The following is a 27,815-nucleotide window of genomic DNA, read 5'->3' on the forward strand; positions in this document are numbered from 1 at the left end:
CCAGCAGCTAAAGTACACATTAATAATGCCCCCAGTAGGCACTGTGCTTCTCCAGTGCCCCCAGTAGCCACATGGCTCCTAGTGCCTCCACAGTGCCGCCAGTAGCCACAGTTATTCCCCAGTAACCATAGTGTACCACCAGTGCCCCAGTAGGCACAGTGCTCCTAGTGTCTCCTAACATCCACAGTACCCCCACAGTGCTCCCAGTAGCCATAATGCTGCTCCAGTAGCCACAGTGCTCCCCTAGTGCCCTCAGTAGCCACAGTGCTCCTAGTGACCCCCAGTAGCCACAGTGCTTATAGCAGCCACAGTGCTCCTAGAGCCCCCCCAGTAGCCACGGTGCACCCCCAAGGCCCTCAGTAGCCACAGTGCTCTTAGTGTTTTCCAGCAACCACAGTACCCCCACAGTGCCCCCAGTAGCCACAGTGCTCCCCAGGAGCCACAGTGCTCCTAGTGCCCACAGTAGCCACAGTGCTACCCAGTTGGGAAAAAACAAATATTTACTTTCCTCGCTCCCCCTAAGCAACACCTGTCCGCTCCTTTGCTTTACTGGGTGGTGGCTGTATGCGCTGGTTCTGAAGCCAGAACAGGTAATGATGTAATTACATCACGTATGCCGGCTTCAGAGCCGGCGCGCACAGCGTGTGCACACTGAAGCAAAAAGAGGACAGCTGGTGCTTCGAAGGAGCAAGGAAATGTAAGTATCAGAGTAAACCAGTGCCTATGCTGAGCTCCCGATGAGAGCAGCATTGGGGCAGGGAAAACGGTATCCTAGACCCTTTCCTGAGGGAAAATGGATGGGTAGATTACTGGATGCATCTGTATCTGTACTGCAACTTGTAATTCTTTATCTTGCCTAGACTACATAGTGGGATCGGCATCGCTGACCACACAAATTATAGATATTTAATCCTTGCCTAGGGGGCATCCAGTCATTCTCCTATGATATGTGTATTGACTCAATCAGATGCTTACAAAATTAGGATGCATACATACAGGATGCATACATTTTGGTTGGGACTGATAGGACCTCAAAACAATGTCCGGGCACAACTACAATCCATTCTAGAGGCAAGGTGGTGATAGATATGGTAGAGCAGAGTGGAAGCTCTGAAGTCATTTCTGAAAGGATGCCTATAGTCCCCTATAACCCATATAAAAGTTTGCAATTAGTCCTAGATTGTGCCCCACTGGAACGATAATATATTGCAGACCCTAGACAGAAAAATAGGGTCTTGTGGCTACACACTTGCTGGTTTTATGTACATGCATTGATGGATAGAGCAAACATTAAAATGTTTTACTATAGGGGGCGTGGCTTGTTAATGGCGGCCTTGCACGAGCTCCCGTCCTTCAGACGCCATTACCTGCAATCAACGGACTCGCGGCAGAGAATATCCTCTAGAAGGGGGAGGAACACGGGAAGGCTGGCGACCCCCGTCGGCTCCCGTTTGGCTGGCTCCAGCCCGGGACTGCACCGTTTTCTTCAGCCGGAAGGTGCGGCCTTCTCCAGCGGCACCACGTGCATCCAACATGGCGCCCGGACACAGCCCCCAATCCGCTGTCGCACAGCCGGCGCTGCAACCATCGCAGACCGCACGGTCTGGGGAACAATGCTGGGATGCCCTATCCCAGCCACATGTACAGAGCAGCCAGCAGCCCCTGCCAATACCCTCCTCAGGAGAGCCCATGGCCCTGACACTACTGTACCCCGATGACTCCATGGGCACAGTACTGTTAACACAGACCTCAGCATCAGGGGGAAATATGTCTCAAGCGCCCATGGTATTAGAAAGCCCAGGGATTAACCCCATGCAGGCAGAATTCCAATTACTGAGAGAGCTGATACAAGCCCTCCCCACCAGGCAAGACCTGGACTCTGTGGTTCAGAGGCTTGAGCTTTCATATAACCAGGCCTTGAAGGAGGTCAAGGAGGAGCTTGACAAGGTCTCTGTGCGCACTATGAATGTTGAAAATACGGCTTCAGCGTTAGATGCCCGTGTCACTGCCCTGGAGACAGAGATGAATCAGTCTAGAGCATATATCCAGCATTAGATGATCAAGAAAATCGCGGCAGACGAAATAACATATGCATAAAGGGTCTGCCTGAGCTTCAAACAGCAGACAATCTATCTGAGAGAGTAACGCAAATCTTTAATGAAATTTTATGCTGCCCCGCGGACTCGGTCCTTCTGTTTGACAGGATTCACAGAGTCTCCAGAATGTCGGCTGTGGAATGTGGAACCCCCAGGGATGTCCTATGCTGTCTACACTACTTCACGGATAAGGAGAAAATAATGCGCGCAGCCTGGGGCCGAGAAGCTGTGCAAGTAGGTAATTCGGATATACGTATCTACCCAGATGTTTCGGCCCGTACTCTGAGCATGAGACGTTTGCCGCAACCTCTTCTTCACTACATAAAGGAAGCTGGCGCCTCTTACAGGTGGGGCCACCCATTTCACCTCATTCTTCGACATAACGGGACCCCGTTTTTTCTAAGGGGTCCTGATGACCTTACCGATCTTTTTTGTTTCCTGAATATACCTCAAATTTCCGTTCCCAATTGGCTTTGAACGGATCTACCCAGAGTGCCCTCGCTGCAGTCTCGCCGACGAAGTGCGTCTGGGAGTGGGAGACGGCTCTCAATTGAAGACACCTTACCGCCACTTCTATCTTCAAAACCTTCTGGAACTGCCCCACTGGGCCCGGATTTATTTGTGGGCCTACCTCTGGAAGCCTGTTCTCCAATCCTCCTTAATGCATAGTACTCAGGTATTGGCACTCGGTGCCACATATTGGACTTGCGTCTGCATTCATATTTAAATGTAACTTGTGTTTGTCTTATTTTTTCCTCCTATGCTTTTGAAAATAGGGATGTAATCTGAGCGTCGGCTAGACTATACTCACATTTAAGTTCTCTTTACAGTTTAGAGATCAGTTACTACGACACTACTACTGGGACACTTGAATGTAATGTTATTCTAGAATGCCAATGAAAGATTTAAACATAGCTGAGCAATGTTGCCATCTAGTGACCAATATTCTTAACTACTCATATAGGCATATGGTTTGTTATAGTTTGCCCCAGAAGTTAACTGTTGATATTGCTTATCTTTATTTGAGAAGTTTGTTCAACTTGAGAGGTTGCTTGTCAAATTTAATATACAAAACCATCTCCAAAAGGCCTTGATTATGCCATCCCACCCTTGTAGCGCTATCTTTATGGCTGCAATAAGGGTACCTTACAGGTAGATGTACCCATTAAGGCCTGAGATTTGGGCATAATACCTCCTAGTGTGTAACACTTCCATATTCCCCTGTTACATGAAAGATAGTAGGTGTTATGGATATTACTTACAGAAACTAAGAACTGAGCCTCTGCCATCGGCCTTTGGATCTATTATTACATCTAAAGGTGGGTGAGAGAAGTTGATAGTGCTAAGCTAGAAATTGCTCATGTATGCGTGTTGGTGATGGAGCCATGCACTATTGCCTTCTACGTTCCCCACTCTTTCTCCTCCTGGTAAGGGGAGTTGTTTCCCTGGTCTTATTCTTCAGGGACTTAGTGTTTGACCCTTTCTCTAATTTGCTTTCTTCTCATACCTTCCCCCCCTCCCACTGGGCCTAGAAAATGCAGGTCGCTCCCAATTCACACAACTCACCCTCATATTCCTATTGTCGTCTTCCCTTTTTTCTTTTTCTCTCTCCTGCCCTTCTTACCCTACTCCCTCCCCCTCTCCCAACTACGTTGGCGTCCAGGTCGGAGGGCAGACGGGACAAACTAACACTTGTTAGTTCAATAAGTGTTGTTCAATATGCTAAAGGGAAAGAAAATCCAAGTTAAAGAAAATCCAAGTTGCCTTTATACAGGAAACCCATCTAAGTGAGGCTAGACCGTACAACTTCACAGACAGGAGATACCCAAATGCCTACCATAGCTACACTACTGACCCGAGAGCGAGGTACCTCGATCTTTATTGCGGCCTCGGAACAATGGTCATTAGTAGACTCATCTGGATTATTTCCTCATTGGCCATAGCGACTTGGGTCTCATCCAGACGGTAGAAATTGACAAAATCACCTTTTTGGACCATGCCTTAGTCTCCACGGTAATTAACCTCCCTGACGTGTCTGACTTTCAATGGCAGTGGAAATTGAATACATCCCTCTTAGATGATACTGTGATCACAGACGAAATCCGAGAATCCCTACATACGCACTTCACCAGGACCACAGAAGAGGGGATCAACATGTGTATTGCCTGGGAAGGTTATAAGCATAACATCCGCAGCTTACTAATTACACACGGTGCCGGCCAAAACGGGAAAAGGTTAAAGAGATAACTCTCTTACTAGATAAAATGAAGGAACTAGAAGTCACACAAGCGTACACCTACTGATGATCTTCGAACTTCCCTGTTTGAGGCACGAGACTCTCTTAAATCAATGTTAAATCGGTAAAACTAAGGGAGTTCTGGCGAAGTGTCGTCGAAACTTCTATGAGTACAGCGACAAATGTGGCAGATCCCTAGCCAGGGCATTATGTCTCCAACGCTCGCGTACATACATTCCAAAAATCATGACACCCTTGGGACTCCCTAGACACTTAAATTCAGACATTGCGGCAACCTTCTGTGACTATCATCAATCCCTATACAATCCTTGACCAACCTCACACAGCCTCAGCCCGAAGCCCATTACGAAGTAGAATCAAACTTACCTCTCTGACTCTTCCCTACCATCTCATTCTGAGGAGGAGGCAGAAGCCCTAGAAGCCCCCATTACCGATTTAGCGTTCCAATTGGCCCTTAAGGAGACTCAGTCAGGTAAAGCCTGATGGCTTCTCTTTACTATCCTATAAGAAGTTTCCTGGTCTCCTTGAACCACACTTGCCGAAGGCTTTCAATGAGATAGCTTCGGGAGCCTCCCTTCCCAAAGACGCACTGAGAGCGACCATAGCCATCATACCTAAACCAGGAAAGGATGCTACCCAATGTTAAAATTATCGACCAATTTCGCTACTGAATCAAGATCTCAAGCTGTTCGCGAAAGTTTTAGCAATGAGACTCGCTCCCCTACTTCTGAGTGTCATTCGCTCAGATCAGACTGGCTTCCTCTTGGGAAGAAAAGCTAGGGACAATACCATAAAAAACATTAACTTGATATACAAGGCCCAAATGGAACATATCCCACTTATGCTCCTATCTATGGATGCAGAAAAGGCCTTTGATAGAGTAAACTGGTCCTACATGTCCGAAGTCCTTCGAGCATTCGGTATCCGAGCCAAAATGTTTAATTGGACCACATCTCTTTATTCCAGCCCCTCAGCCTCCATCCGCATGAATGGCACTCTTTCAGACAGCTTTGAGATACGAAATGGTACCAGACAGGGATGCCCACTGTCTCCCCTACTCTTTGTTCTCCAGATCTCTCTCCCCAACTTAATGAAGGAAATGCATGTGTTTGCCCAAATGTCCCCCCGCTGACACCAATGTTGGTACATCCTGACTTTAGCCCGGGTTGTGACAACCCTGTACTTAATCAATGGAGGAGAGCAGGCAAGTTTAGGGCTAAACACCTCAGTAGAGACTCAGCTTGGTTAACGACTCAGCAGCTCATGGAAATCACAGACCCATGCCCACTAGGAGCATGGAGAGCTCAGCAACTACGACACCACTTAACTTCTCTTCCTCCCTGCTCTTAGTTTTCTAAAAAATCAAACCTCATTTGAAAGCCTTTGTTCCAGCACTGGGACTGTGCTACATACGATCTCCTCCTCCTACTCGTGTCTCCTATCTGTACTTGATGACCCTGGTCCTCAGTTTTTAAGGCAATGGGAAACAGACCTACATATCACACTTACACCGGAATAGAAGGAATGCATATTCGAACTTTGCCATTGCACCTCAATTAGTTCAAGATACCAGGAGGCGGGTTATAAACTCATGGCTTGGTGGTATAGGGTACCTACTCGATGACACGCTATCTTCCCGCTGGTACCCCCCATGTGCTGGAGATGCGGAGAAGAGGAAGGATCCTTCCTCCATATGTTCTGGTCTTGTCGGACTCTCGCCCCATTTTGGCAGAACTTGCAACATTTTATCTCCTTGATCTGTGGAGACTCTGTGAGACTGGATCCTCCTCTCTTAATTCTCCATCACTGTGATGTTTCGACGCAAACATACAAGAAATCAGTACTGCGCTTTCTAGTAATAGCTGCTTGATCCTGCATTCTGACACTTTGCACCAACAATGACTATGTGGATCAACAAAGTGAATGATATCATGCGTATGGAAGACCTCACATCTTCCTTGCATGGCACTTATGCAAAATTCAGCAAAACCTGGCAACCATGGATCCTCTTCCAACAATCCGCTGAGTACAGACAATTTATATAAAGACCTGAAGTGGTTCTCTTCCCAGTTTGCTTCAATTGTCCCCGCGCCACTCGTCCTGGATGCCCCCACCTTCTTGGCTACCCTCTCGCCCTATCCCTTTCCCTCACTCCCCTCATCCTGTTACTTCCTTTTGCTCTCAACTCTATGTTTCTTTAGGGAGCCCCTTTTGGGCACTTTATTGAGTCTAAGGACTCCCTAATAATTCTGCTTCTCAATTCCATAAAAATGTATGCGTGACAAAACATGGTAGGAAATAGAAATCTATTTAAGAGAGGTGCTGTTACCAAAACTCACCGGTGAGCAGTTCAGGAGTCTACAGACTCCGATCACTATGGAAGAAATAGAGGAAGCGCTAGACATCTTAAAAATTAATACGTCCCTGGGCCCAGACAACCTGCCAAAAAAGACTATAGCAGGTTTAAGAAGCAATTGACACTCAAATTGTTATACATGTTTGCTGAATCTTCTGGGAAGGAAGTCTCCCAGACTCTCTTTCTGAAGCCATTGTTCTGGTCCAGTTGAAACCTGACAAGGACCCCTTGGAATGTGGTTTGTGTAGACCTATTGCATTACTTAACTATTACTAATAACTAATAAAGTAGCTGGACTCGCTATAGTCGATAGGTTCAAATATTTGGGGATTATAGTCACAAAGCTTCACCAACATTCCCTAAAACACATCACATTCCCTATTTTAAATTTCCATAGAACAAAATATATAACGCCTGGAAGTTGATGCCCCTCTCTGTTGCAAGGCATACAAATCTGGTTAAAATTGTAGTCCTGTTGAAATGCTCCTATATTTTACAGCATGTAGCAGTGTAGGTCCCTAAATGGTTTTTTTTCAGAATTGCACTCAAATACTGCCAGATTGATTTGGGAAAATCTACCTGGGTCTACCAGATTTCTCATCTAGCAGGGCAACTCCAGTAACTATATCACTGGGTAATGCCAGGACACATACCCAACTCAGAGTAGCCCTTAGTTCAGTAACTTGGGACTCACCTCATCTGGTCTATTCTAGAGGGCTCCCAGACTGTGATGTCCCCTTCTACTGATACCTAGATTGCAAGTATAGGTCTGGAATGGTGCAAAACACTATAGCAGAAATGCACTTATGGAGAAATGCAGCGTTACTAATTGCCCAGATAAATTTGGACGGATCTGGGATATCTGGTGCGATTCCAGTTTGACTAACTATTCCCCAAATAGATTCAGGGCAACTGTAGCCAACATACACGCAACTGTGTAAGGCAAACCCTTTTCAAGGTAAAGTGCAATGTCTTAAAAAAACGGTGGAGGCAACTCTTATGTTAGGGAGGTCCCCTGAGATGCTCTATTCTTGGTACTAAGATGTCACACAATGAATGGGGGTATAAGTTCACCTACAGCATATAAAACCTGTAGATAAAACCACAGAATCAATGTAACGAAGTTGAATGTTTTTGTATGTTTATTGGTATGTTGTTCCACTCTGATGCATTATGCTGCCTATTGTTTGGAAACACTATATTGTAGCTGAAAATCCTATATCCGCTTTTGAGAAGTCAGAACTGGAAGCAATGTGCTACATGTATCTCCTGGAACTAAATATCCTGTTGTTGTTTACACTGTTATATTTTATATTATACAAGAAATGTATAAATGTCTGTCAAAATGTAAACAATATCATCTTGCTCCAATAAACAGTTTAAAAACATTTTTTGAGGCACCTTGGATATTTTTAGGACTCCCCATCATTCAAAAATCTGTTATCCCATCCTTCCGTGTCAGGGTAGTAGAACAACACCCCTCCCCTCCCGAATTACCCTTCCCATTAACTTATGATTCTAGGCCTAGCTCCTGCTATTCCCTATATATTTCCCTGTAGTACTTTATTCTCCTCCTTTGTAATTTATTCTCCTTCTCCCTCCCCTATATATTTGTTTTCTGCTGTTATATATTATTTGACTAATGATGGTCTCACTTCTAGCATTATTTACCCAGGCACAATCTACTATCGAAAGGCCACTTAGCCTTACGGAACACGGTCTCAAGCGTTATCTACTCCGCAGTGGGAAGTACAAAGGAATACATCACAGCTTTTTGGTTGTGGGTTTATGAAGGGGAATTATGCCCCAAATAATAGGGCAAATATATGCCTTTAACATAAGACTCCTACAGCTTAACCTGTAAATATATTTACAATGAAGATCAAAATTAGAGAACAACACACATTTCCTAAATGTCAAGGTCATTGGGGCACATTTACTGAGGGCCATGCGCCAGGTTTCTGGCAGACTTTGCACGTTCTTTGAGGTGCAAACTGCTTGCACAGATATTTGAGAAGAGCCTGCGCCACTTCTGTGTTGCACGCAACTCTTTTGTGTTGTGGCTTCAATATTTTTCATGCAACAAATTTCTTCACTAAAATGGGCGTTCCGGTGCATAGTCAGACCGTGCACTACATTTATTACGCAAATGTTTACAAATTCCACAGACATATCCCATTCTGGCAAAGAAATATGGGAATAAGAAGGTGTTACCATGAATTAAATAGTACATGTAAAAAAAGTAAATCTTTCATAAGATATGATAATATGATAAGAGTAATTATTTGAAAAATAAAAGCTTAATGACATGAAAGTAAACAGTTTGCCTACTTGTCTCCTTTGCTCTTTGAAATGGCAACTAATTTTTCAATGCCTCCTGCATCTCGTAGGGCTTTGGCATTCTCCATATTTTTAGTAATAACTTCATGAAGAGTACAACAGATAGCAGTAACAGTATCATCAGACATAGTCTTGCTAGTTAAGGTGTTGCAGTTGTTTCCACCAGGAAGACGGTGTACCAAGTCTCGCATAGCATATTTTCCTACATATAAAAGCAACAATGTTACTTAAGAAGCATAGTTTCTGGAAAATAGTCAGACTACAGATGCAGCAAATGAAACCTCCATATAAAAAACAATTATATTAAATCAATCATTATATATATATATATATATATATATATATATATATATATATATATATAAATTTTGTGAAATTTTTAACACGATGAAAATACTAATTATAATACAATTATGCAGCATTGAATAAAAGTATTTGATTACTTTTATTAAAAACGGTAAAAAACTTTATAAACAAAGATTTGAGCCAAGAGAGTCATAGATGCAAAGCTTACTATGGCATTGCTCACAAATCATTGTGCATAGGCTTGGCCCTGCCATCACAGGCACTTGGAGGTACGTCCCAAGCTGCAACCCTATCTGCATCAGGAGGGAGAAGACAAAGTTATATGCCATCAGCTCCCCACATCCCAATGACTCTATACCACAGTTGTGTGTAGAAGTCATCATCATCACACTGGGGGTAATTTACTAAGGGCCCGAACCGCGTTTCTCCGTCGGGTTACCCGAATTTTTCCGTTTTTGCTGAAATGCCCCGGGTTTTTGGCGCACGCGATCGGATTGTGGCACATCGGTGCCGGCGTGCACGTGAAGGAAATCAAGGGGGTGTGGCTGTACGAAAACACGACGGATTCGGAAAAACCACCGCATTTAAAAAAAAAAATGTGTCGCTTGACACGCGCTTACCTGCACCAGGCCTGGCTTGGTGAACTTCAGTGCATTCCGATGGAATTCTGCGCAGCAGAGACACCTGGTGGACATCGAGGGAACTACCTTAGTGAATCGCCGGAATAACCGGATCCTACACACAGAATGCGCCGCTGGATCGCGAATGGACCGGGTAAGTAAATCTGCCCCACTGTGTGTATTAGCTCCAGAGCTGTGTATTGCAGTAGCAGAGGAAGCAGGCTTGATGTGTGTGAACAAGGAGATGCAAATAACTGTAGTTTTAGGAGTATAGGAGAACAGAGCACGTCAGGCACTTGTGTAGCTGATTTCTGTATCTCTCATATGTGTATAGGAAGAGAGAGCATGTCAGGTACTTGTGTAGCTGATGTCTGTATCTCTCACATGTGTATAGGAGGAGAGAGCATGTCAGGTACTTGTGTAGCTGATGTCTGTATCTTTCACAAGTGCATAGGAGGAGAGAGCATGTCAGGCACTTGTGTAACTGATGTCTGTATCTCTCACATGTGTATAGGAGGAGAGAGTCTAACAGGTACTTGTGTAGCTGATGTCTGTGTCTCTCTCATGTGTATGGGAGAACAGAGCACGTCAGGCACTTGTGTAGCTGATGTCTGTATCTCTCATATGTGTATAGGAGGAGAGAGCATGTCAGGTACTTGTGTAGCTGATGTCTGTATCTCTCACATGTGTATAGAAGAACAGAGCACGTCAGGCACTTGTGTAGCTGATGTCTGTATCTCTCATATGTGTATAGGAGGAGAGAGCATGTCAGGTACTTGTGTAGCTGATGTCTGTATCTTTCACATGTGCATAGGAGGAGAGAGCATGTCAGGCACTTGGCCCTGCCATCACAAGCACTTGGAGGTACGTCCCAAGCTGAAACCCTATCTGCATCAGGAGGGAGAAGACAGAGTTGTATGCCATCAGCTCCCCACTTTTCCACTTTTGTAGTCAATTATTGGCAAATTTTATAAAGAAAAAATATGTAATTAATAAAACTATCCTATTAAGTTAAAGTTTCACATATAATGCAAAAACAAAGTAAAATTGTTATCATATGTAAAACCTTTTTTAGAGATATCTTCATTTAAAGAAGCAGAAAAATTGACCAGGACATTCGGGCATCAATGACCATCAGTCACAAATAGGTTCATTTATGTCCTATAGACACAAAGGGGTTAGTAGGCAATCAATTTAACTTATTTTACAGCAGTGCAAGAAAGCTTACCAATGAGTTCTTTATTCCTTACATCTAAGGCCATGTTTCTTAAAGCAGTAGCAACTGCACATACGACTCTATCATTATCAATTCGAAGTAGCTCAACCAAAATTGGTAGACCTTTTTCTTTACGGACAGCAGCTCGGATATAAATAGACCACTATACAATAGTAAAAAAAAAAAAGAAAGAAGTATCATAGTGATGAACAGCAATCACATTCAAAACAACGTCACAATTACCAGTTAAAAGTCGAAACTATCTGGAATGAATCAGTGCAGATACAGTCTGTCAATGAACACTCATATGAGACCACTGTCTGTAGTCAAAATTGGAAATATACCCAAAGTGGAAATATAATGAAAATGCTGAAAAATCATAAAATTAATACACAGTAATTTACATGAATCAAATTTTGTTTATTATTTTTGCAAAGTCCCTTTAATAATGGCAGTTGTTATTTTTTTCTGAGTAAATAGGTGCCACAGCTATTAAAACCTAGCTCCTAGCTCTTTGTGTAGCCATTACACCACTATTTGGGCCTGGGGATTTATAGGAGTGCATAGTTTAATAAATATTTTGTATCCTATATAAGTATGTAGATGCAAGCGAATGTTTAAACTCTAAAGTAGATAAAAAACTATTTCAAGGCACTCATCTGAATTAGAATACATGCAATTATTATTAAAACTTGCTTTCTAAAAACAGGTTTAGCATGAGCACATAGACCAACCTCTGAATCACTTAAAATTGTTAAAAAGCAGATGTGTTTTGAGACTGAATCGGAACTTGTCATCTGCCATAAGGATGTGTACAATGGTGTACCCACAACTAGTTACTACAGGCACTCTGTTGGTTCCACAATGGAAAATATGAAAATATGTTTTCATACTAGTGTAAATAATCTATGAGGTACATAAAGGTTTTTGTTATATCTTGTTACCATTCACTTACCATGCTGGATCTGACCAGAGATAACCCAGGACTGGATGAACTTTGATATCTGTGGCGACCCATAACCTTGATTTGAAACTAAACTTTTTGAAAATGTGTTTTAAATATCCATCCCATTGTACAAATCCTTATGACAAGCCCGATTCAGGCTTGAAACTGTTTCTTTATTAACACTTTTTTAAGATATTGAAAGGTTTATCTATGTGCTCATAGACTACTTGTTTTTAAAAAGCAAGTTTTATTAATAAATGCATGTATTGTGTGAAAGTGTTTTTGAAATCTATATTAGAACTTGAACACACTTGGATCTACAGCACCGGAATTCACCACTGGCTGGTCCGTACATATCAAGCTGTCTATGTGGTTGTGACAATTGTATAACCCAGCAGGGTGAGTATATATCTATAATAAGAATATAACATCCTCTTTACTCCACCAACATACTACATCATATATACAGTAGCCTTTTCTGCTCTACCTTTTTTTCTACATACTACATATGAGTATATAGGGTATAAGTATTTAAGTACACAATTAAGATATGCAGGAGCATTCCCCTCTGTTTACCCCTGAAATATGCATCTGTACATCTATATTTGCAGCATAATGGTACAAATTAATATAATCTTTAGTAGGAAGTGGTCATAAAGGCAATTGCTACCCTTCCTTCCCAGGTCTAGCCATCAGTAAAACAGAAATATGTTTATAGGGAAGGGGTGTTGGTAGAAGGTGAGAAAACGACTTACAGTGACCTCATGCACATGAACCTGAAATTACAGGAAGTCAAAAGGAGTGGAAATCTATAAACAACCAGAGACAACCAAGTAAGGACAGATTAAAACCGCTGTTGTGGGTCCATGACCCAAGGACCTGGCTACAGAACTCCTTAAATGATATCGATGTAGGATGTAAGGAGTTCCTGCTTTTTTAATAAACAGCAGCACCGAGGCTGTAAAAAGTGCTGCTGTAAAAAAGTAGGAACTCCTTACATCATAGATTTCTACTGTGTAAGGAGTTCCCTCCCAGCAGTGATGTTGGTTCATGCCATAGGACTCTGGTTTTACGGACCGACAACAGCATTGCTGCTGCTGTTTGTGTGGAACAAGAAGTGTAATGACATTGACTTAATGTCACTACATGAAAAGTTTTTTTTATCTTCCTGAATAAATTTATCTTATTTTTGCCAATGAAGAAACATGTGGGGAGTGTTGAGTGTACAATGTGAGAAAACTGGTGCTTTCCCTGTAATATAATATATAAAGGTGTGTGTGTGTGTGTCTGTCCACTAAAGGAATCTGCACCGTCGCATTTACAATCATTTTCTACAGTTGTTGCCTGTGACTCAGGCTAAGTCTTAGACCACACTGTGCTTTCCAAAATCCACTTATTAACCACCATTTACAGGAACCATTGTCTTCTGCTGCTATGGCAGTAGGAAGCAAAGCTGTGATTGGTTGTTGCTCTGCCACAGGTCATTCATATGAGCTCTGAGCTTTGATCGGTTACTATAGGCAATAGTTATAAGACACTTATGTGTGAGGTAAGCTGGATAGTGAAACAGAGATAGGGGCAGATGTATCAGAAGTAAAACTGTTCCAGTTGCCCATGGAAACCAGAGATCAGCTGTAATTTTATAAACAGCTGTGCAAAAATAAAACCTGAGCTCTGATTGGTTGCTATGGGCAACTAGAGCACTTCTGCTTTCAGACACTTCTGGTAAATCTCCCCAGTGACACTGACAGTCGGAGACACAGACAGTAGCTGGAATGAGAGTGCCCGAGACTGACAACGGCTGGAATGAGAGTGCCCGAGACCGACAGTCACTGGAATGAGAGTGCCGGAGACAGACAGTCACTGGAAAGAGTCTGCAAGAGACAGACAGTCACTGGAAAGAGTCTGCTAAAGACAGCCAGTCACTGACAGAGACTGCGAGACAGTCACTGAAATAGACTGCCAGATACAGACAGTGTCAATGACAGTCTATATATACATAATAAATATTCTTTGTTAACCCATTCTATTTTGTTATAGCTAAGAACAGTTATTTACTATCCTGGGCAATGCCGGGAGCTACAGCTACTCAAATATATAAAGTTGAGTGTATGTGTGTGTATGTATGCATGTATGTATGTATGCCCGCTAAAGGAATCTGTACCGTCGCGTTTACGATCACTAAATTTTGCACAGCTGCTCTCTGTGACTCAGGGAACGTCATAGACTCAGGTTTGAACCAAAATTTTCACCCTTTGCTTTCCAAAATCCACTTATTAACCAACATACACAGGAGCCATTGTCTGCTGCTGCTGTGGCAGTTGGAAACTCAGCTGTGACTGGTTGCTGTTCTGCCACAGGTCATTGGCATTGCAGTCACTGGAATTAGACTACCAGCAACAGTCACTAGAATGAGACTGGCAGCAACACAGTCACTGAAATGAGAGTTCCAGGGACAGACAGTCACTGAAAGAGACAGTCTGTAGATACATATAAAATAATGGTTAACCCATTCTAGTTTGTTATAGCTAAGAGCAGTTATTTACTATCCCTGGCAACATTGGGAGCTACAGCTAGTGGTATATATAAAAGTGATAGTGGAAAGGGACAGCTGTAATTAAAATGTCATATACTGATTAAAGATTACTGGGTAGTATTTGCCGCACCCTCCACAGTGGTAGCACTGTGACTACTTGAGCATGGGGACACCACTGTGACTACTTGGGGGCAGTACTGACTACTGAGGCAGCACTGTGAATACTAGGGTCAGTCTAGCTGAACAACAGAACACTATTAAATTGGTCATAAGAAAGTGGAGGAACCTAACTTTTTGTGTTTCTAAATCTTTATAGCCAAGTTCTGGCAGGAAGAAGCTAACGTATCCTGTGAGTTGCCGGATATACAGTACGTGCTGTTATTACACATAAGCTCACAATTCTGCATTCAATACTGAGTTTGGTTTTGTTTTCACATACTTATGTATTTATACATGTCTATATATATATTGTGAGACACTGAAGGGGTTAACTGTGGATGGGCGGTATGTTTCCCCTAGGTTTTGCTATTATGCAAGGCCTTAGTGCTGAGGTTGGGTGTCCAGCACCTTGGACACAGGTGATGGGAACAGCACAATCAGTTTTTTTTTTAAAACCGCTCAGCAGAGCTGAGAGTGTTGTCTCTCTCTGGAAGGAGGCTGGAGAGCACACAGCCCTGACCTCTGTGCCTGGAGCAGTCAAGTGATTTTGTATAGTGGTGAGTTAGTGAACACCTGTATAGTTAGCACCCTGACGGGTAGGATTTTGTTTGTTTAATGCCTGAATGTAAAGGCTGTTTTATTTTGCTGCTACAATAAACGCAGGCGAGACCTGTTTTGGACTGTACCTTGGTGTCACTGTCTTGAACTGCATCACAGCACCCCGCTACCACGGTCTCTACTGGGCCAAATTCCCACATATGGTGCTTCGGATTGCGGGCAGTTCAAAAGACACACACCTGAAAGGCTTGCTACATCCTGCAACATTGCATGGCCTGGGTGAAAGCAGCAGGCAAATTGCAGGATAAAGCCAAGATGGAGGACTTTATTAAATACCTGCAAGAGGAGGCCAGAGCTAATCGGCAGCAGCAGCAGGCCATGCTCCAGCAGCAGGAGGAGAGGTCCCGCCAGCAGCAAGCCATGCTCCAGCAGCAGGAGGAAAGGTCCCGCCAGCAGCAGGAAGAGTCCCAGGCTAATCGACAGCTGCAGCAAGCCATGCTCCAGCAGCAGGAGGAGAGGTCCCGCCAGCAGCAGGAAGAGTCCCAGGCTAATCGACAGCTGCAGCAAGCCATGCTCCAGCAGCAGGAGGAGAGGTGCCGACAGCAGCAAGCCATGCTCCAGCAACAGCAGGAAGAGTCCCGAGCCATGTTCCAGCTGATGATGGAAAAGTTTTCTGGCGTTATGGCAGCACCGCAAGCGATGACTACTGAGGGGTCCCATACTGGTTTGCAAGGGTACCCGGTTGTCCAGCATTCCGCACAGGCTGCAGTGCAGAAGGCTTTACAAAAGATGACGGCGACCGACGACGTGGAGGCGTATCTCACTGTGTTCGAGCGAGTAGCTGAGCGAGAGGAGTTACCAGCTGAGCAGTGGGCAGATGTCCTGGCGCCGTTCCTGACAGGCGAATCGCAGAAGGCCTACTACGACCTGAGTGAAACGGAGGCCCGTGAGTACCCCCAGCTAAAGGCGGAGATTCTGGCTCGTCTTGGGGTCACCGTTCAAGTTCGTTCCAGCCGGGTCCACCAGTGGGCATACTCTGAAAAACTACCCCCGCGCTCCCAAATGCATGACCTGATCCATCTTGTCCGGAAGTGGCTACAACCCGAGGACTGCACCCCAGCACAGATGGTCGAGAGAGTGGTTCTTGACAAGTTCACCCGTTCTCTGCCCTCTCGGCTCCAGCGGTGGGTTGGACAGGCCGGTCCCACAAATGCTGAGGAACTCGTGTCCCTAGTAGAGAGATATCGGGCTACGGAGGATCTTCTACTTATCCCTCCCACACGAAGCAGTGCCAGTGACAAGGCCATTAAACCATCTGGTAAGACTGCTACTGCAGAAAAAGGGAAACAGGTCAGGTTGGGAGGGGGTACACTGGGGGGCTTGGATACACAGAAACCCAGTGAGGATCGTGACAGAGGTCATAGCCGTATCCAGTGCTGGCGATGCCATGAAATGGGCCATATTGCTGCCAACTGTCCCCTGTCAGTGGAGCCAATGGACTGCAACCAGACCCGGCGAATGTCACTGTTTGCCCGGCCGGTTCTGGCTGCCGAGTCAGTCACGGATGCAGAACCCCAAGTGTGTATGGTCACAATCGGTGGTCACACGGTGGAAGCCTTGCTAGACTCAGGGAGTCTGGTTACCCTGGTGCGGGGAACTTTGGTTGATCCTGGACTGTACAGTGGGCGTAAAGTGGGAGTGTTATGTATACATGGGGACACTCGCGAATATCCCACTGCTGTCATCAACCTACATACCCCTTGTGGTACTATTACACATGAAGTGGGGGTGGTGGGGACCCTGTTTCATGAGGCTATTATCGGCAGAGACTTACCGGTGTTTTGGGACCTCTGGAGACGAAGACCCACCTCAGGTGCTGTTGCAGATAATGGACGTCAGGTATGTCCGGCCTTGGCCCCTGAACCCTTTGAGGCCGATGTACCCACACCAGCAGTAGGGGTGACCCCATGTGATGAATTCTCTCCCCTAGAGGTCCTAGCTGGTGAGGTCGAGGGCCACGAGGAAGTGGCCGACATGCCGGACCTTGAGTTTTCCCGTAAGAATTTTGGGGCTGCACAGCTACAGGACCCTACCTTGTTTAAAGCACGGGAGAATGTTAAGGTGATAAATGGGGTACTCCAAATACCAGGGGCTGACAAAATATACCCCCGAATGGTGATTGTTGGGGAGCTGTTGTACATGGTCGACCAGATACGGGGTGAGGAGGTTGAGCAACTTGTAGTACCCCAATCTCACCGTAGGCTGGTGCTAGAGTTGGCACACAAACATGTGCTGGGAGGGCACTTAGGTGCTGAGAAGACCCGGGAGAGGATCCTGCAGAGATTTTTCTGGCCCGGGGTGTGGGAGGAGGTAAACCGGTATTGTAGCTCCTGCCCTGAGTGTCAACTTACTGCCCCGGTGTCCCACTTCAGGAGTCCTTTGGTCCCGCTACCAATCATAGAGGTGCCATTTGAACGGATTGCAATGGATCTGGTTGGCCCCATAGTCAAATCCTCAAGGGGGCACCAATACATCCTGGTTATCCTGGACTACGCTACGCGGTATCCCGAGGCGATTCCATTAAGGAACACCTCCTCCAAAAATATTGCTAGGGAGCTGTTCCAGGAATTCTCACGCACAGGCCTCCCCAAGGAAATCTTGACTGACCAGGGTACCCCATTCATGTCTAGGGTAATGAAGGAGATGTGTAAGTTACTTCAGGTTAAACAGCTCCGCACCTCTGTGTATCATCCTCAGACAGATGGCCTAGTCGAGAGGTTTAACAAGACCTTGAAGGGGATGCTAAAGAGGGTGGTCAGCAAGGATGGGAAGGACTGGGATTGTTTGTTGCCCTATTTGATGTTTGCCATACGTGAAGTTCCCCAGTCCTCCACGGGTTTCTCACCCTTTGAGCTGTTATATGGCCGTTCCCCACGTGGGCTTTTGGATATAGCCAAGGAGACCTGGGAACAGGAGAGGACCCCCCACCGTAGTGTGATAGAACACGTCTCCCTTATGCAGGACCGCATAGCGGCGGTAATGCCCCTTGTAAAGGAGCACATGACAAGGGCACAAGAGGCCCAGTCTAGGGTCTACAATAGGTCAGCCAGACTCAGGACCTTTAACCCAGGCGACAGAGTGCTAGTTCTGGTGCCCACCGTTGAGAGCAAGTTCTTGGCAAAATGGCAAGGACCATATGAGGTCATGGAGAAAGTAGGGGAGGTAACCTACAAGGTATCTCAGCCGGGGAGGAGGAAACCCGAACAGATATACCACGTGAACCTCCTAAAGCCATGGAGGGAAAGAGAGTCCCTGATGGCCGTGGGAGTAGAAAAAGCGTCTGTCCCCAAGAAGGGGACACCGGAGGCAGGTGTACCCGATGCCAAGGTGCCTGAAGTACGGATCTCGGAGTCCCTCTCCAGGGCCCAGATTCAGGAAGCGAAGGAGTTTGTGCTCCGAAATGTGGATGTGTTCTCTAAGTTACCGGGACGTACTTCAGTCATCAAGCATGATATCATAACCGAACCCCACATCCGGGTACACCAAAAACCCTACCGGGTCCCTGAAGCGCGCCGGCTTGCCATATCCGAAGAATTCAGGCAGATGTTAGACCTGGGGGTTATCGAGGAGTCTAAAAGTGACTGGTCGAGTCCTATTGTGTTGATTCCCAAACCTGATGGTTCCCTACGGTTCTGCAATGATTTTAGGAAGTTGAACGAGGTGTCCAAATTTGATTCTTATCCCATGCCCAGGGTTGACGAGTTGATAGAACGACTTGGACAGGCTAGATTCTTCTCCACCCTTGACCTGACGAAAGGGTATTGGCAGGTACCCCTTACTGACAGGGCCAAAGAGAAGACCGCTTTTGTTACTCCTGATGGGCTTTTTCAGTACGTGGTACTCCCCTTTGGGCTACATGGGGCTCCCGCCACATTCCAGAGGTTAATGGATCTCGTCCTAAAACCTCACCGGAGATATGCCTCGGCCTACCTGGATGACATCATAGTTTATAGTACCGATTGGGAGAGTCACCTGGCCAAGGTGCAAGCAGTGGTAGACTCCCTGAGGGCAGCAGGGTTGAGAGCGAACCCCCAAAAATGTGCACTGGGTCTGGAAGAGGCCCGTTACCTGGGGTACCGTATTGGGCGAGGTGTCATCAAACCCCAAGTAAATAAAGTGGAGGCGATCCAGCAGTGGCCACGACCTATGAGCAAGAAGCAAGTGAGGGCTTTCCTAGGCATAGTGGGCTATTATCGCCGATTTATCCCCGATTTTGCTACCATAGCGGCACCCCTGACTGACCTGACCAAGGGTAGCAGGGCGGTGATGGTAAAGTGGAGTGAAGAGGCTGAGGGGGCGTTTCAGCGACTTAAGACGGTTTTGTGCGAGGGACCGGTACTGATCACCCCTGACTTCACCAAGACCTTTATTGTGCAGACTGACGCTTCGGACGTGGGCTTAGGGGCTGTCCTGTCCCAAGTAGTGGAGGGTGAGGAACATCCCGTGACCTTCCTGAGCCGCAAGCTCACACCTCCTGAGAAGAACTATAGCATAGTTGAGAGGGAGTGCTTGGCGATAAAGTGGGCTCTGGAATCCCTGAGGTATTACTTGATAGGGCGACAGTTTACACTAGTGACCGATCACTCTCCCCTCACCTGGATGAGTCAGGCCAAAGAGAGGAACGCCAGGGTCACAAGGTGGTTCCTAATGTTGCAGAATTTCAAATTCACGGTAGAACATCGAGCAGGAAAGCTGCATGGGAATGCCGATGCCCTGTCTCGTACCCACTGTCTGATGGCCAAAAGTGTTCGCCCCCACAGGGTCAAACAGAGGGGGAGGGTATGTGAGACACTGAAGGGGTTAACTGTGGATGGGCGGTATGTTTCCCCTAGGTTTTGCTATTATGCAAGGCCTTAGTGCTGAGGTTGGGTGTCCAGCACCTTGGACACAGGTGATGGGAACAGCCCAATCAGTTTTTTTTTTAAAACCGCTCAGCAGAGCTGAGAGTGTTGTCTCTCTCTGGAAGGAGGCTGGAGAGCACACCTCTGTGCCTGGAGCAGTCAAGTGATTTTGTATAGTGGTGAGTTAGTGAACACCTGTATAGTTAGCACCCTGACGGGTAGGATTTTGTTTGTTTAATGCCTGAATGTAAAGGCTGTTTTATTTTGCTGCTACAATAAACGCAGGCGAGACCTGTTTTGGACTGTACCTTGGTGTCACTGTCTTGAACTGCATCACAGCACCCCGCTACCACGGTCTCTACTGGGCCAAATTCCCACAATATATATATATATATATATATATATATATATATATCTTTATTTATATAGTGCCGTCAAATTCTGTAGCGCTTTACAAAGGGGACGTATGCAAATATAATATTACATTACCAAGTAAAAACATATGGAACAATAGGAATCAGGACCCTGATTGCAAGAGCTTACATTCTAGAGCCTTACCTGTGGAGTGGGGAGGCTGTAGAAATGAGAAAGCAGTTGTACTTACCCCTCTTTGGTGCTCCGGTCCAGCGCTGTACACCCCATCACCCCCAGTCTCTGTATGCATAAAGAGATGAAGCAGTGAGGTCACAACCATAGTGCAATTCCTCTGCAGACAGTGTTCATAACACAGAACACAGTCAGGACCTGCAGTGGCTGCTGTACTGGTTGTGATATCACTGCTGTGCCTTTTTATACATACAGATGGGAAGCACAGTGCTGGACCAGAGCTGTACAACAGTTTTCATGTTTTGACAACCGGCGTCAGCTCACAAAACCCCTTTAATTATGGATTGCACTGTATATGTTAGTGGTTCAGTGGTTTAGGGTTAGTGGGGCTAGATTTAATTAGCTTAGGGTTAGTGGGCACACTTAGGTTTCTGGTGGTTACGTTCACATTCTGTGTTTGAATTAAATATAGGAACACAATTCCTACACAGTGGGGATTAAGTGTCTCCCAATCGCGTGTGCATATTGCAAAACACGTGATGCACATTCCTGATCGCAAGCGTTTCAGTGTAAACACAGATGCGTTATGGAGAAACGCCTCCCGACTGTGCTGGAGGCTGCATTCTGATGATTTGGGTAAAGTGCATCAAGCGCACATGTGTTTAGTCTTTTAATATTAATAGTGATGACTAACAAAATCGCACACAACACACATATCGCTACTACGAAAATGTATTTACATGTGGTAAAGTATCATCTGAAAGCAGCCTGAAGCAGTTTTTAAATCTAATGCTAGCAGTGGGTCATGGGAGAGACGACTATTGGATCCATCGCTGCTCTCTTCTAGTAATGTGCTAGGGTTATGGGCAAAGGCGTTATCTTGAGAGCTACGATAGGGGGCGTAAGCACTGGAGTGTCTAGGGCAACATCTACACTAAATATGGCCCTGCTTAAGATTCTACTGACATTTAGGTGCTCACAGAAATATAGGTATTTGCCAGATCTAACCAGGTCTGAATAAAGACCAAATCACTTAAAAATAATTATGGTACTTTGAAAAATAACTAAAAAAAAAAGGGAGTATATAGGCACCAATAGAAAAATCAATTTCATATCCAATGTAAGACACATGCATGCTAAGTGCTGTGCAGTGCAGTGTGAGCGTGATGTATCTTGTATTGGATATGAAAATGTTATTGAATTGCATAAAAAAGAGGATTTTAGTACTGGGATACTTCCTCTGCAGTTCAAGCATGCCCTCATAAAGCAGTACATTGCTTGCAATATGGTATTACTTGTCAAGAGCTACAAGGGATGAGATGTCTAACTTACTTAATACTTTGAAAAACAGGTGTTATCAACTCTTTCTTAGGCCCCTAACACACTAGAAAGCATCACACTCACAGCATGTCTGGCCTGAATGCTGTGCAACTGGAACTGAACTCAACGAGTCAGTTCAGTTCTGGTTGTCAGTGTTCGGTCAGATGTTCCAGCCAGGCCACGATGAGAGATGAACGCATCAAACTCCCTAATGTGTAAGGGGTCTAAGGGTTTACAAATAAATATATAAACAAAGGTAAATATGAAAACAACACCTGTGAACAAATACAGCAACATTTTTCAGGAGTGTGTAATTTGAAATGCTAATTTAAAGGGAACCCGTCACCACTATTTTCACAAATACAGGTAGTGACAGGTTCCTATAGAGCTCTAATAACTATTTGACACCCTGCTTGTAGCTAAAAATTATGCCCCTGAGATTCCCATATATTCAACTTTATAGTTTTATCTGGTAACTAAGCATGGCTACAGCGAGTCCAGGTTGGTGTGGCCTCCTCAGGCTGAATCCAGCAGCTCCTCCCCATCCCTATCTCTGTATGCTGCTATAATGTCATGTGACTAGGGTGACATCATCGCAGGTTCTATAGCTTTTGTAGCATTAGGAACTGTACACTAAGCATATATGTCATGAAATCACAGCAGCCTGCATGGAGAGGAGTAAAAGTCCATGGAGGCTGCTGTGATGGTTTTATGTGGTCAGATATGTACATGGGGTACAGTTTTCATATTAAGTAGCTCAAGGACCTTTGATGATGTCACCCTGGTCACATAACATTAGGCCATGCCCCCGTGGACTCGCTCCAAAGCTGCATAGATACCAGGCAAGATTATAACTCTAATTTTATGGGGATCTGAGGGAAACTACTTTTAGCTACAAGCAGCGTGTCAGATAGTTACTTGGGCTCTATAGGAACCTGCCACTACCTGTATTTGTGAAAATAGTGGTGACGGGTTCCCTTTAAGGAAAAACGAAGGGTGGGTAGAGGATGTAACTTAACAGTGGACATAAAAATGAAGGCTCCAAAAAAGGGAAATTATAGGTGTTAGAGTAAAGTACTGACTACTTTTGGGGTTGGGATCAAGAATGGGGAGGCTACAAAAAGTGGGGTATTACAAGAAGGGGCTAGAGGCTGTGAAAATGCATTTCCCGCCCTTGGCTTATACTCAAGTCAATAGATTTTTCAATTTTTTTTGTGTTAAAATTAGGGGTCCCTGCTTATACTCGGGTCGGCTTATACTTGAGTATATACAGGTACTTATAAATGAGTGAAATCTAACTGTGGAATATGAATGGAATTTTAATGAGGTGTGCCTAATATGGTCCCGTATGCAGGTTAGACACTTAATTTAATTACCTGCAGGGACAATTTTAAACAAACAAAAGCAGCCATAAGACACTAAACAAAAACAGTCATATTCAGTACAAGTGCTCTGTTAAGCCCTGAACAATAACATCACTTTGTAGTTTCCAGACAGTAGTATGTCGAGGTATGGAATTTTAAGAAGATACATAGATTATAGATGAATAGATGATAGATATGAGATAGATAACTATGATAGATGAATATGATACAGAAAGATATGAAATAGATTGTAGATAGAAAGATGACAGATGAATACATAGTTAGACATGATAAGCATTAAATAAAGCATTATTAACAAAATAATTAAAAACCCTCTGCCCATAGAAGTCCAGTGGCAATTTAGGACAGGAGAGGGGAAAGGTCAGCTTTAACAAATGTCCAGTCTCCCCCTCTTATCGCCAGACCTGATTACCTGTTATCTGTAAAATGACATGTGAGGGATCAATATAATTTCACTTTTTATGTCTAAAATAATTATTCATATCTCTTCATTGCTTTATTTTGTTGTTGTACTACTTGTTTGCTTATTCAATTACTAAATGTAACTATGTTATGGAAATGTCAACAACTTAAATAAGTTCACAACAAAAAATCAATTACCTTCCAGCTCCCTGCAGCTAAGTTTTGTAGTGCCCCAGCTGCACCTTCAAGGGTGTCTGGATTTGAGCACTCAGACAGAAGTGTGAGGTAGGGTTTGACAATTGAAGGATGCCATAACATCTGGATTCCTTTTGGTGGGTCGGCGCAATCAGGAAACGGCCCAACTCCATCCCACTGGTGAGAAAGAAAAAATAAGTAAAATAAATGTAATCTCACACAGGAATCTTTACAGTTTCTTTCACTAACATCCATAAAAATATAAATAAGCATACACTATTTAGCATTTTTTCCCAAAATATTTAAATATTCTACATATAGGATATAACATTGAAACCAGGATTTCCCTACTGAATGAAACATCTTGATTTTATAGGATTCTTCTCCGATGCATACCCTAGCTCTGATTTTCAGTTAGATGGGAGAGCCTTTGTGATTTTTCCCATAGGAAAGATAAATCTGCACCATAATTTTCTTGTGCACTCTATTAACAGGATAGTTTAGCAAAAGTACTGGTATGTACTAGTGTGATTAAAGTACAGTATTTGTATTGGGATACTACGTTTATTGCGTACTCTATACCAGGGCCATAATAGGGGTAGATGAGGGTAGGGTGCTAGCCCACCACTTAAAAATAAATTAGCTTGTACATGTAAAATGGGTGCTATGTGAAAAAAAGGCAGGATGGAGCAAGAGAGCACCTGGAATGCTGACTTGGGAAAGAGGAGGGCATGTGGTGCAGACTGGAGAAAGAATCCTAGATGGCAAACTTTTTACATCAACATCTGGATTCCATAGATCAGTGATTTTCAACCTGTGTGCCGCGACACATGGTTGAGTGTGCCGCGGGGAAAGATCCCCAAACTATGGTGCCCCCAGGGCCAGCGCCAGCACCCATCTCATTCCCCTGCAGCCGGCCCGTGCCGAGCGCCGGCACCGCAAAGCGGCGCTCCGCTTACCGAAAGACGCTGCCGTGTGGTGTAATCCCCAGCAGCCTGGTTGTGCTGGATGCTAGCGCCGTAAAGTGTCGCGCGGAATGCTGCGTGTGAAGCGCTGTGTGGCTGCCGGCAGGAGGAGGAAGACAACAAATTGGAAGCTCAGGATCTGAGTAGAAGACTGAGGTGAGTACTATTCTTTTATTTTAAATGTCACATTTACTAGTCCATGGGGATGAGAAGGAGCTGTATGTAATGAATGGGAGGGCGTGAGGAGGGGGCCACATATAATGAACAGGGGGAGGTGTTTAAGGAGGTGGCCTCATATAATGAATGGGGGGGGGCTATGAGGAGGGGACTGTATATAATGAATGGGGGCATGAGGAGGGGGCTGTATATAATGAATGGGGGGTGCATGCAGGGGGCTGCATATAATGGGAAGGTACGCGGAAGAAGACATCACCGGAAGGTAAGTATATAAGTTTATTATTTGTATAGGGAAGGCAGCTAGGGTCTTTTTTTATTAGTAAAAGGAGGCCGCTAGGGTCTTTTATTAGTTAAGGGGGGCCTCTAGGGCCTTTTAATTAGTAAAGGGAGGCTGCTAGGGGCTCTTAATTAGTAAAGGGAGGCCGCTAGAGGTTTTTTATTAGTAAAGGGAGGCCTCTAGGGCCTTTTAATTAGTAAAGAGAGGCCGCTAGGGGCTCTTAATTAGTAAAGGGAGGCCGCTAGAGGTTTTTCACTAGTAAAGGGAGGCCGCTAGGAGCTTTTTATTAGTAAAGAGAGGTCCTAGGAGCTTTTTATCAGGAAAGGGAGGCAGCTAGGGGCTTTTTATTAGTAAAGGGAGGATATCCCTTTTGTGTTCATCAAAACAGGCCCAGGTTTCACACTGAGTGAGTAAAATAAATTTAGAATCTATATTATTAACTATATGTATAATATGACTGTTTTAGTGTCATTTTGTGCTATTTTGGTTGGTGGTGTGCCCCAGGATTTTCTAAGTAGAAAAAGTGTGCCGCGTCTCAAAAAAGGTTGAAAATCACTGCCATAGATAAATCAGGTGCAACACTTGAAAACTCGATCACAACAAACCTTTCCAGACGGATGTCTTGGGAACACAAAAAGCAAAGGTTTGTGTCAATAACCTCAAACATTTATTGGTTACCCAGTGTTAATATTTAACCCCTTACTGCTAAAGCCACTTTTCACCTTCCTGACATGGCCCCTTTTTTCAAATCTGACATGTGTCACTATATGTGGTTATAACTTTGGAAGTGATTTTGAAAAATTTTTCTCGTGACACTTTGCAATTCATGTTTATTTATGAAAAAAACTGATATTTGGTGAAAATTTGGAAAAATTATCGATTTTTTAAAAAAAAATGTTCTACTTTTTCAACACAAAGTCATAACAGCAAAAAAAATTTAAACTAACATTAACTGAATGTCTGCGATTTTTCATAAAAAACACAAAATCATGCTTTTCAAGGTCCTGCTCAGTCACTTTGAGAGGCCTAAATAATAGTAAAACCCCCAAAATTACCCCATTATAGAAACTAAGCCCCTCAATGTAAAATAACTTTTATGAGGTATGTTAACACTGTAATTGTTTTAAAGGGGTTAAAACAAAATCGTGTGCAATTTTGATATTTACATTTTTTTGGCTAAATGAATGTGTTTTTTAAAAAATGTACAACTTCTCAGTGGATAATATACCAAAACGCTCCACAAATTTCTCCTGAGTGTAACAATACCCCATATGTGGTGGTAAACTGCTGTATGGGCACATGCCAGGGCATTGAAGGGAAGCTGCGCCATTTAGAGCAGATTTGCATTGTCACTTTTTAATGGCTATACAATCTTTATTTTTGGGGGGAATTTGGACATAAAGGCAGTCCCCTACCTAAGAACACCCACCTTATAGACAACCCTAAGTTACAAACCTTTACCCTGATAATCTAACCACATTGTCAGCACACAGCATCTCATAGCACTAGTGGGGTTATAATGTGTCTGCTTAGAGAGTCCCCGCCCACACTCTGGAATCTTACACTGACCATCCCTAAGTTATAGGACCTAAAACAGCAATAAAACTGAATAAAAGTGTAAATTAAGGAATTAAAAATTATCTTTATTGTGCAAACATGTTTAGAGGATTAAAATTTGAGAATTTTCTTTTGTGGGCAAACCGCTTTAAAATTGCAGTCATTTAAATACAGGAATTGGTATCATTAGCTGCATTGTGCATGCGTGAGTGTATTCTTAAAAATCAACACAATTTCTCACCTGATCTAAAGATTTCTTTTTCTTCTTCTTTTTACCCCAGCATCCTGAACTTTCTGTATCTTTGTTATTGGTCTCACCACAAAGCAATCCATCAAGTTCATCAGTTCCAATCTGCTGTACCTGAGAAGTTTCTGCAGCTAGCCGATAGGATAGGTTTCTCAAAATGCACACACAGTTTTCAACGGTCTTAAAGTAAAAAAAAAAAAGGTACAAGAAAACATGTCATATATACATATATATACTCCATAAAAGTTTCAACACTGATTTCCTGTGAATCAAGACTTGCATTAAATTTAAATGAATAGTGAATTGGTGCAGGTAAAGATATGGGGGCACATTTTCTAAGGGCTTTGCACCACTTTTCTGATAGACTTAGCACATTCTTTTAGGAGGAAACACCCAGCATTATACACGTGCAGAGCACTTTTTGTGCATTTTCCCATATTAAATGTGCCCATG

At 44.1% G+C, this 27,815-nt stretch overlaps 1 protein-coding gene across 13 annotated transcripts in view; it reads right to left on the reverse strand.

Annotated features, from left to right (window-relative positions):
• The window catches only part of CTNND2 (catenin delta 2), a 526,223-nt gene that overhangs the window by 144,781 nt on the left and 353,627 nt on the right, over positions 1-27,815 (reverse strand). For all 13 annotated transcript variants that reach the window (XM_072153023.1, XM_072153024.1, XM_072153031.1 and 10 more), the window contains 4 exons: positions 27,357-27,542; positions 24,143-24,316; positions 11,204-11,354; positions 9,041-9,251 (listed from right to left, as the gene is read on the reverse strand). In XM_072153023.1, the coding sequence (XP_072009124.1) occupies positions 9,041-9,251; positions 11,204-11,354; positions 24,143-24,316; positions 27,357-27,542 (722 nt within the window). The remainder of the gene's footprint in view (positions 1-9,040; positions 9,252-11,203; positions 11,355-24,142; positions 24,317-27,356; positions 27,543-27,815) is intronic.

Source organism: Engystomops pustulosus, chromosome 5 (assembly GCF_040894005.1).
Source record: "Engystomops pustulosus chromosome 5, aEngPut4.maternal, whole genome shotgun sequence".
Lineage (NCBI taxonomy): Eukaryota > Metazoa > Chordata > Amphibia > Anura > Leptodactylidae > Engystomops > Engystomops pustulosus.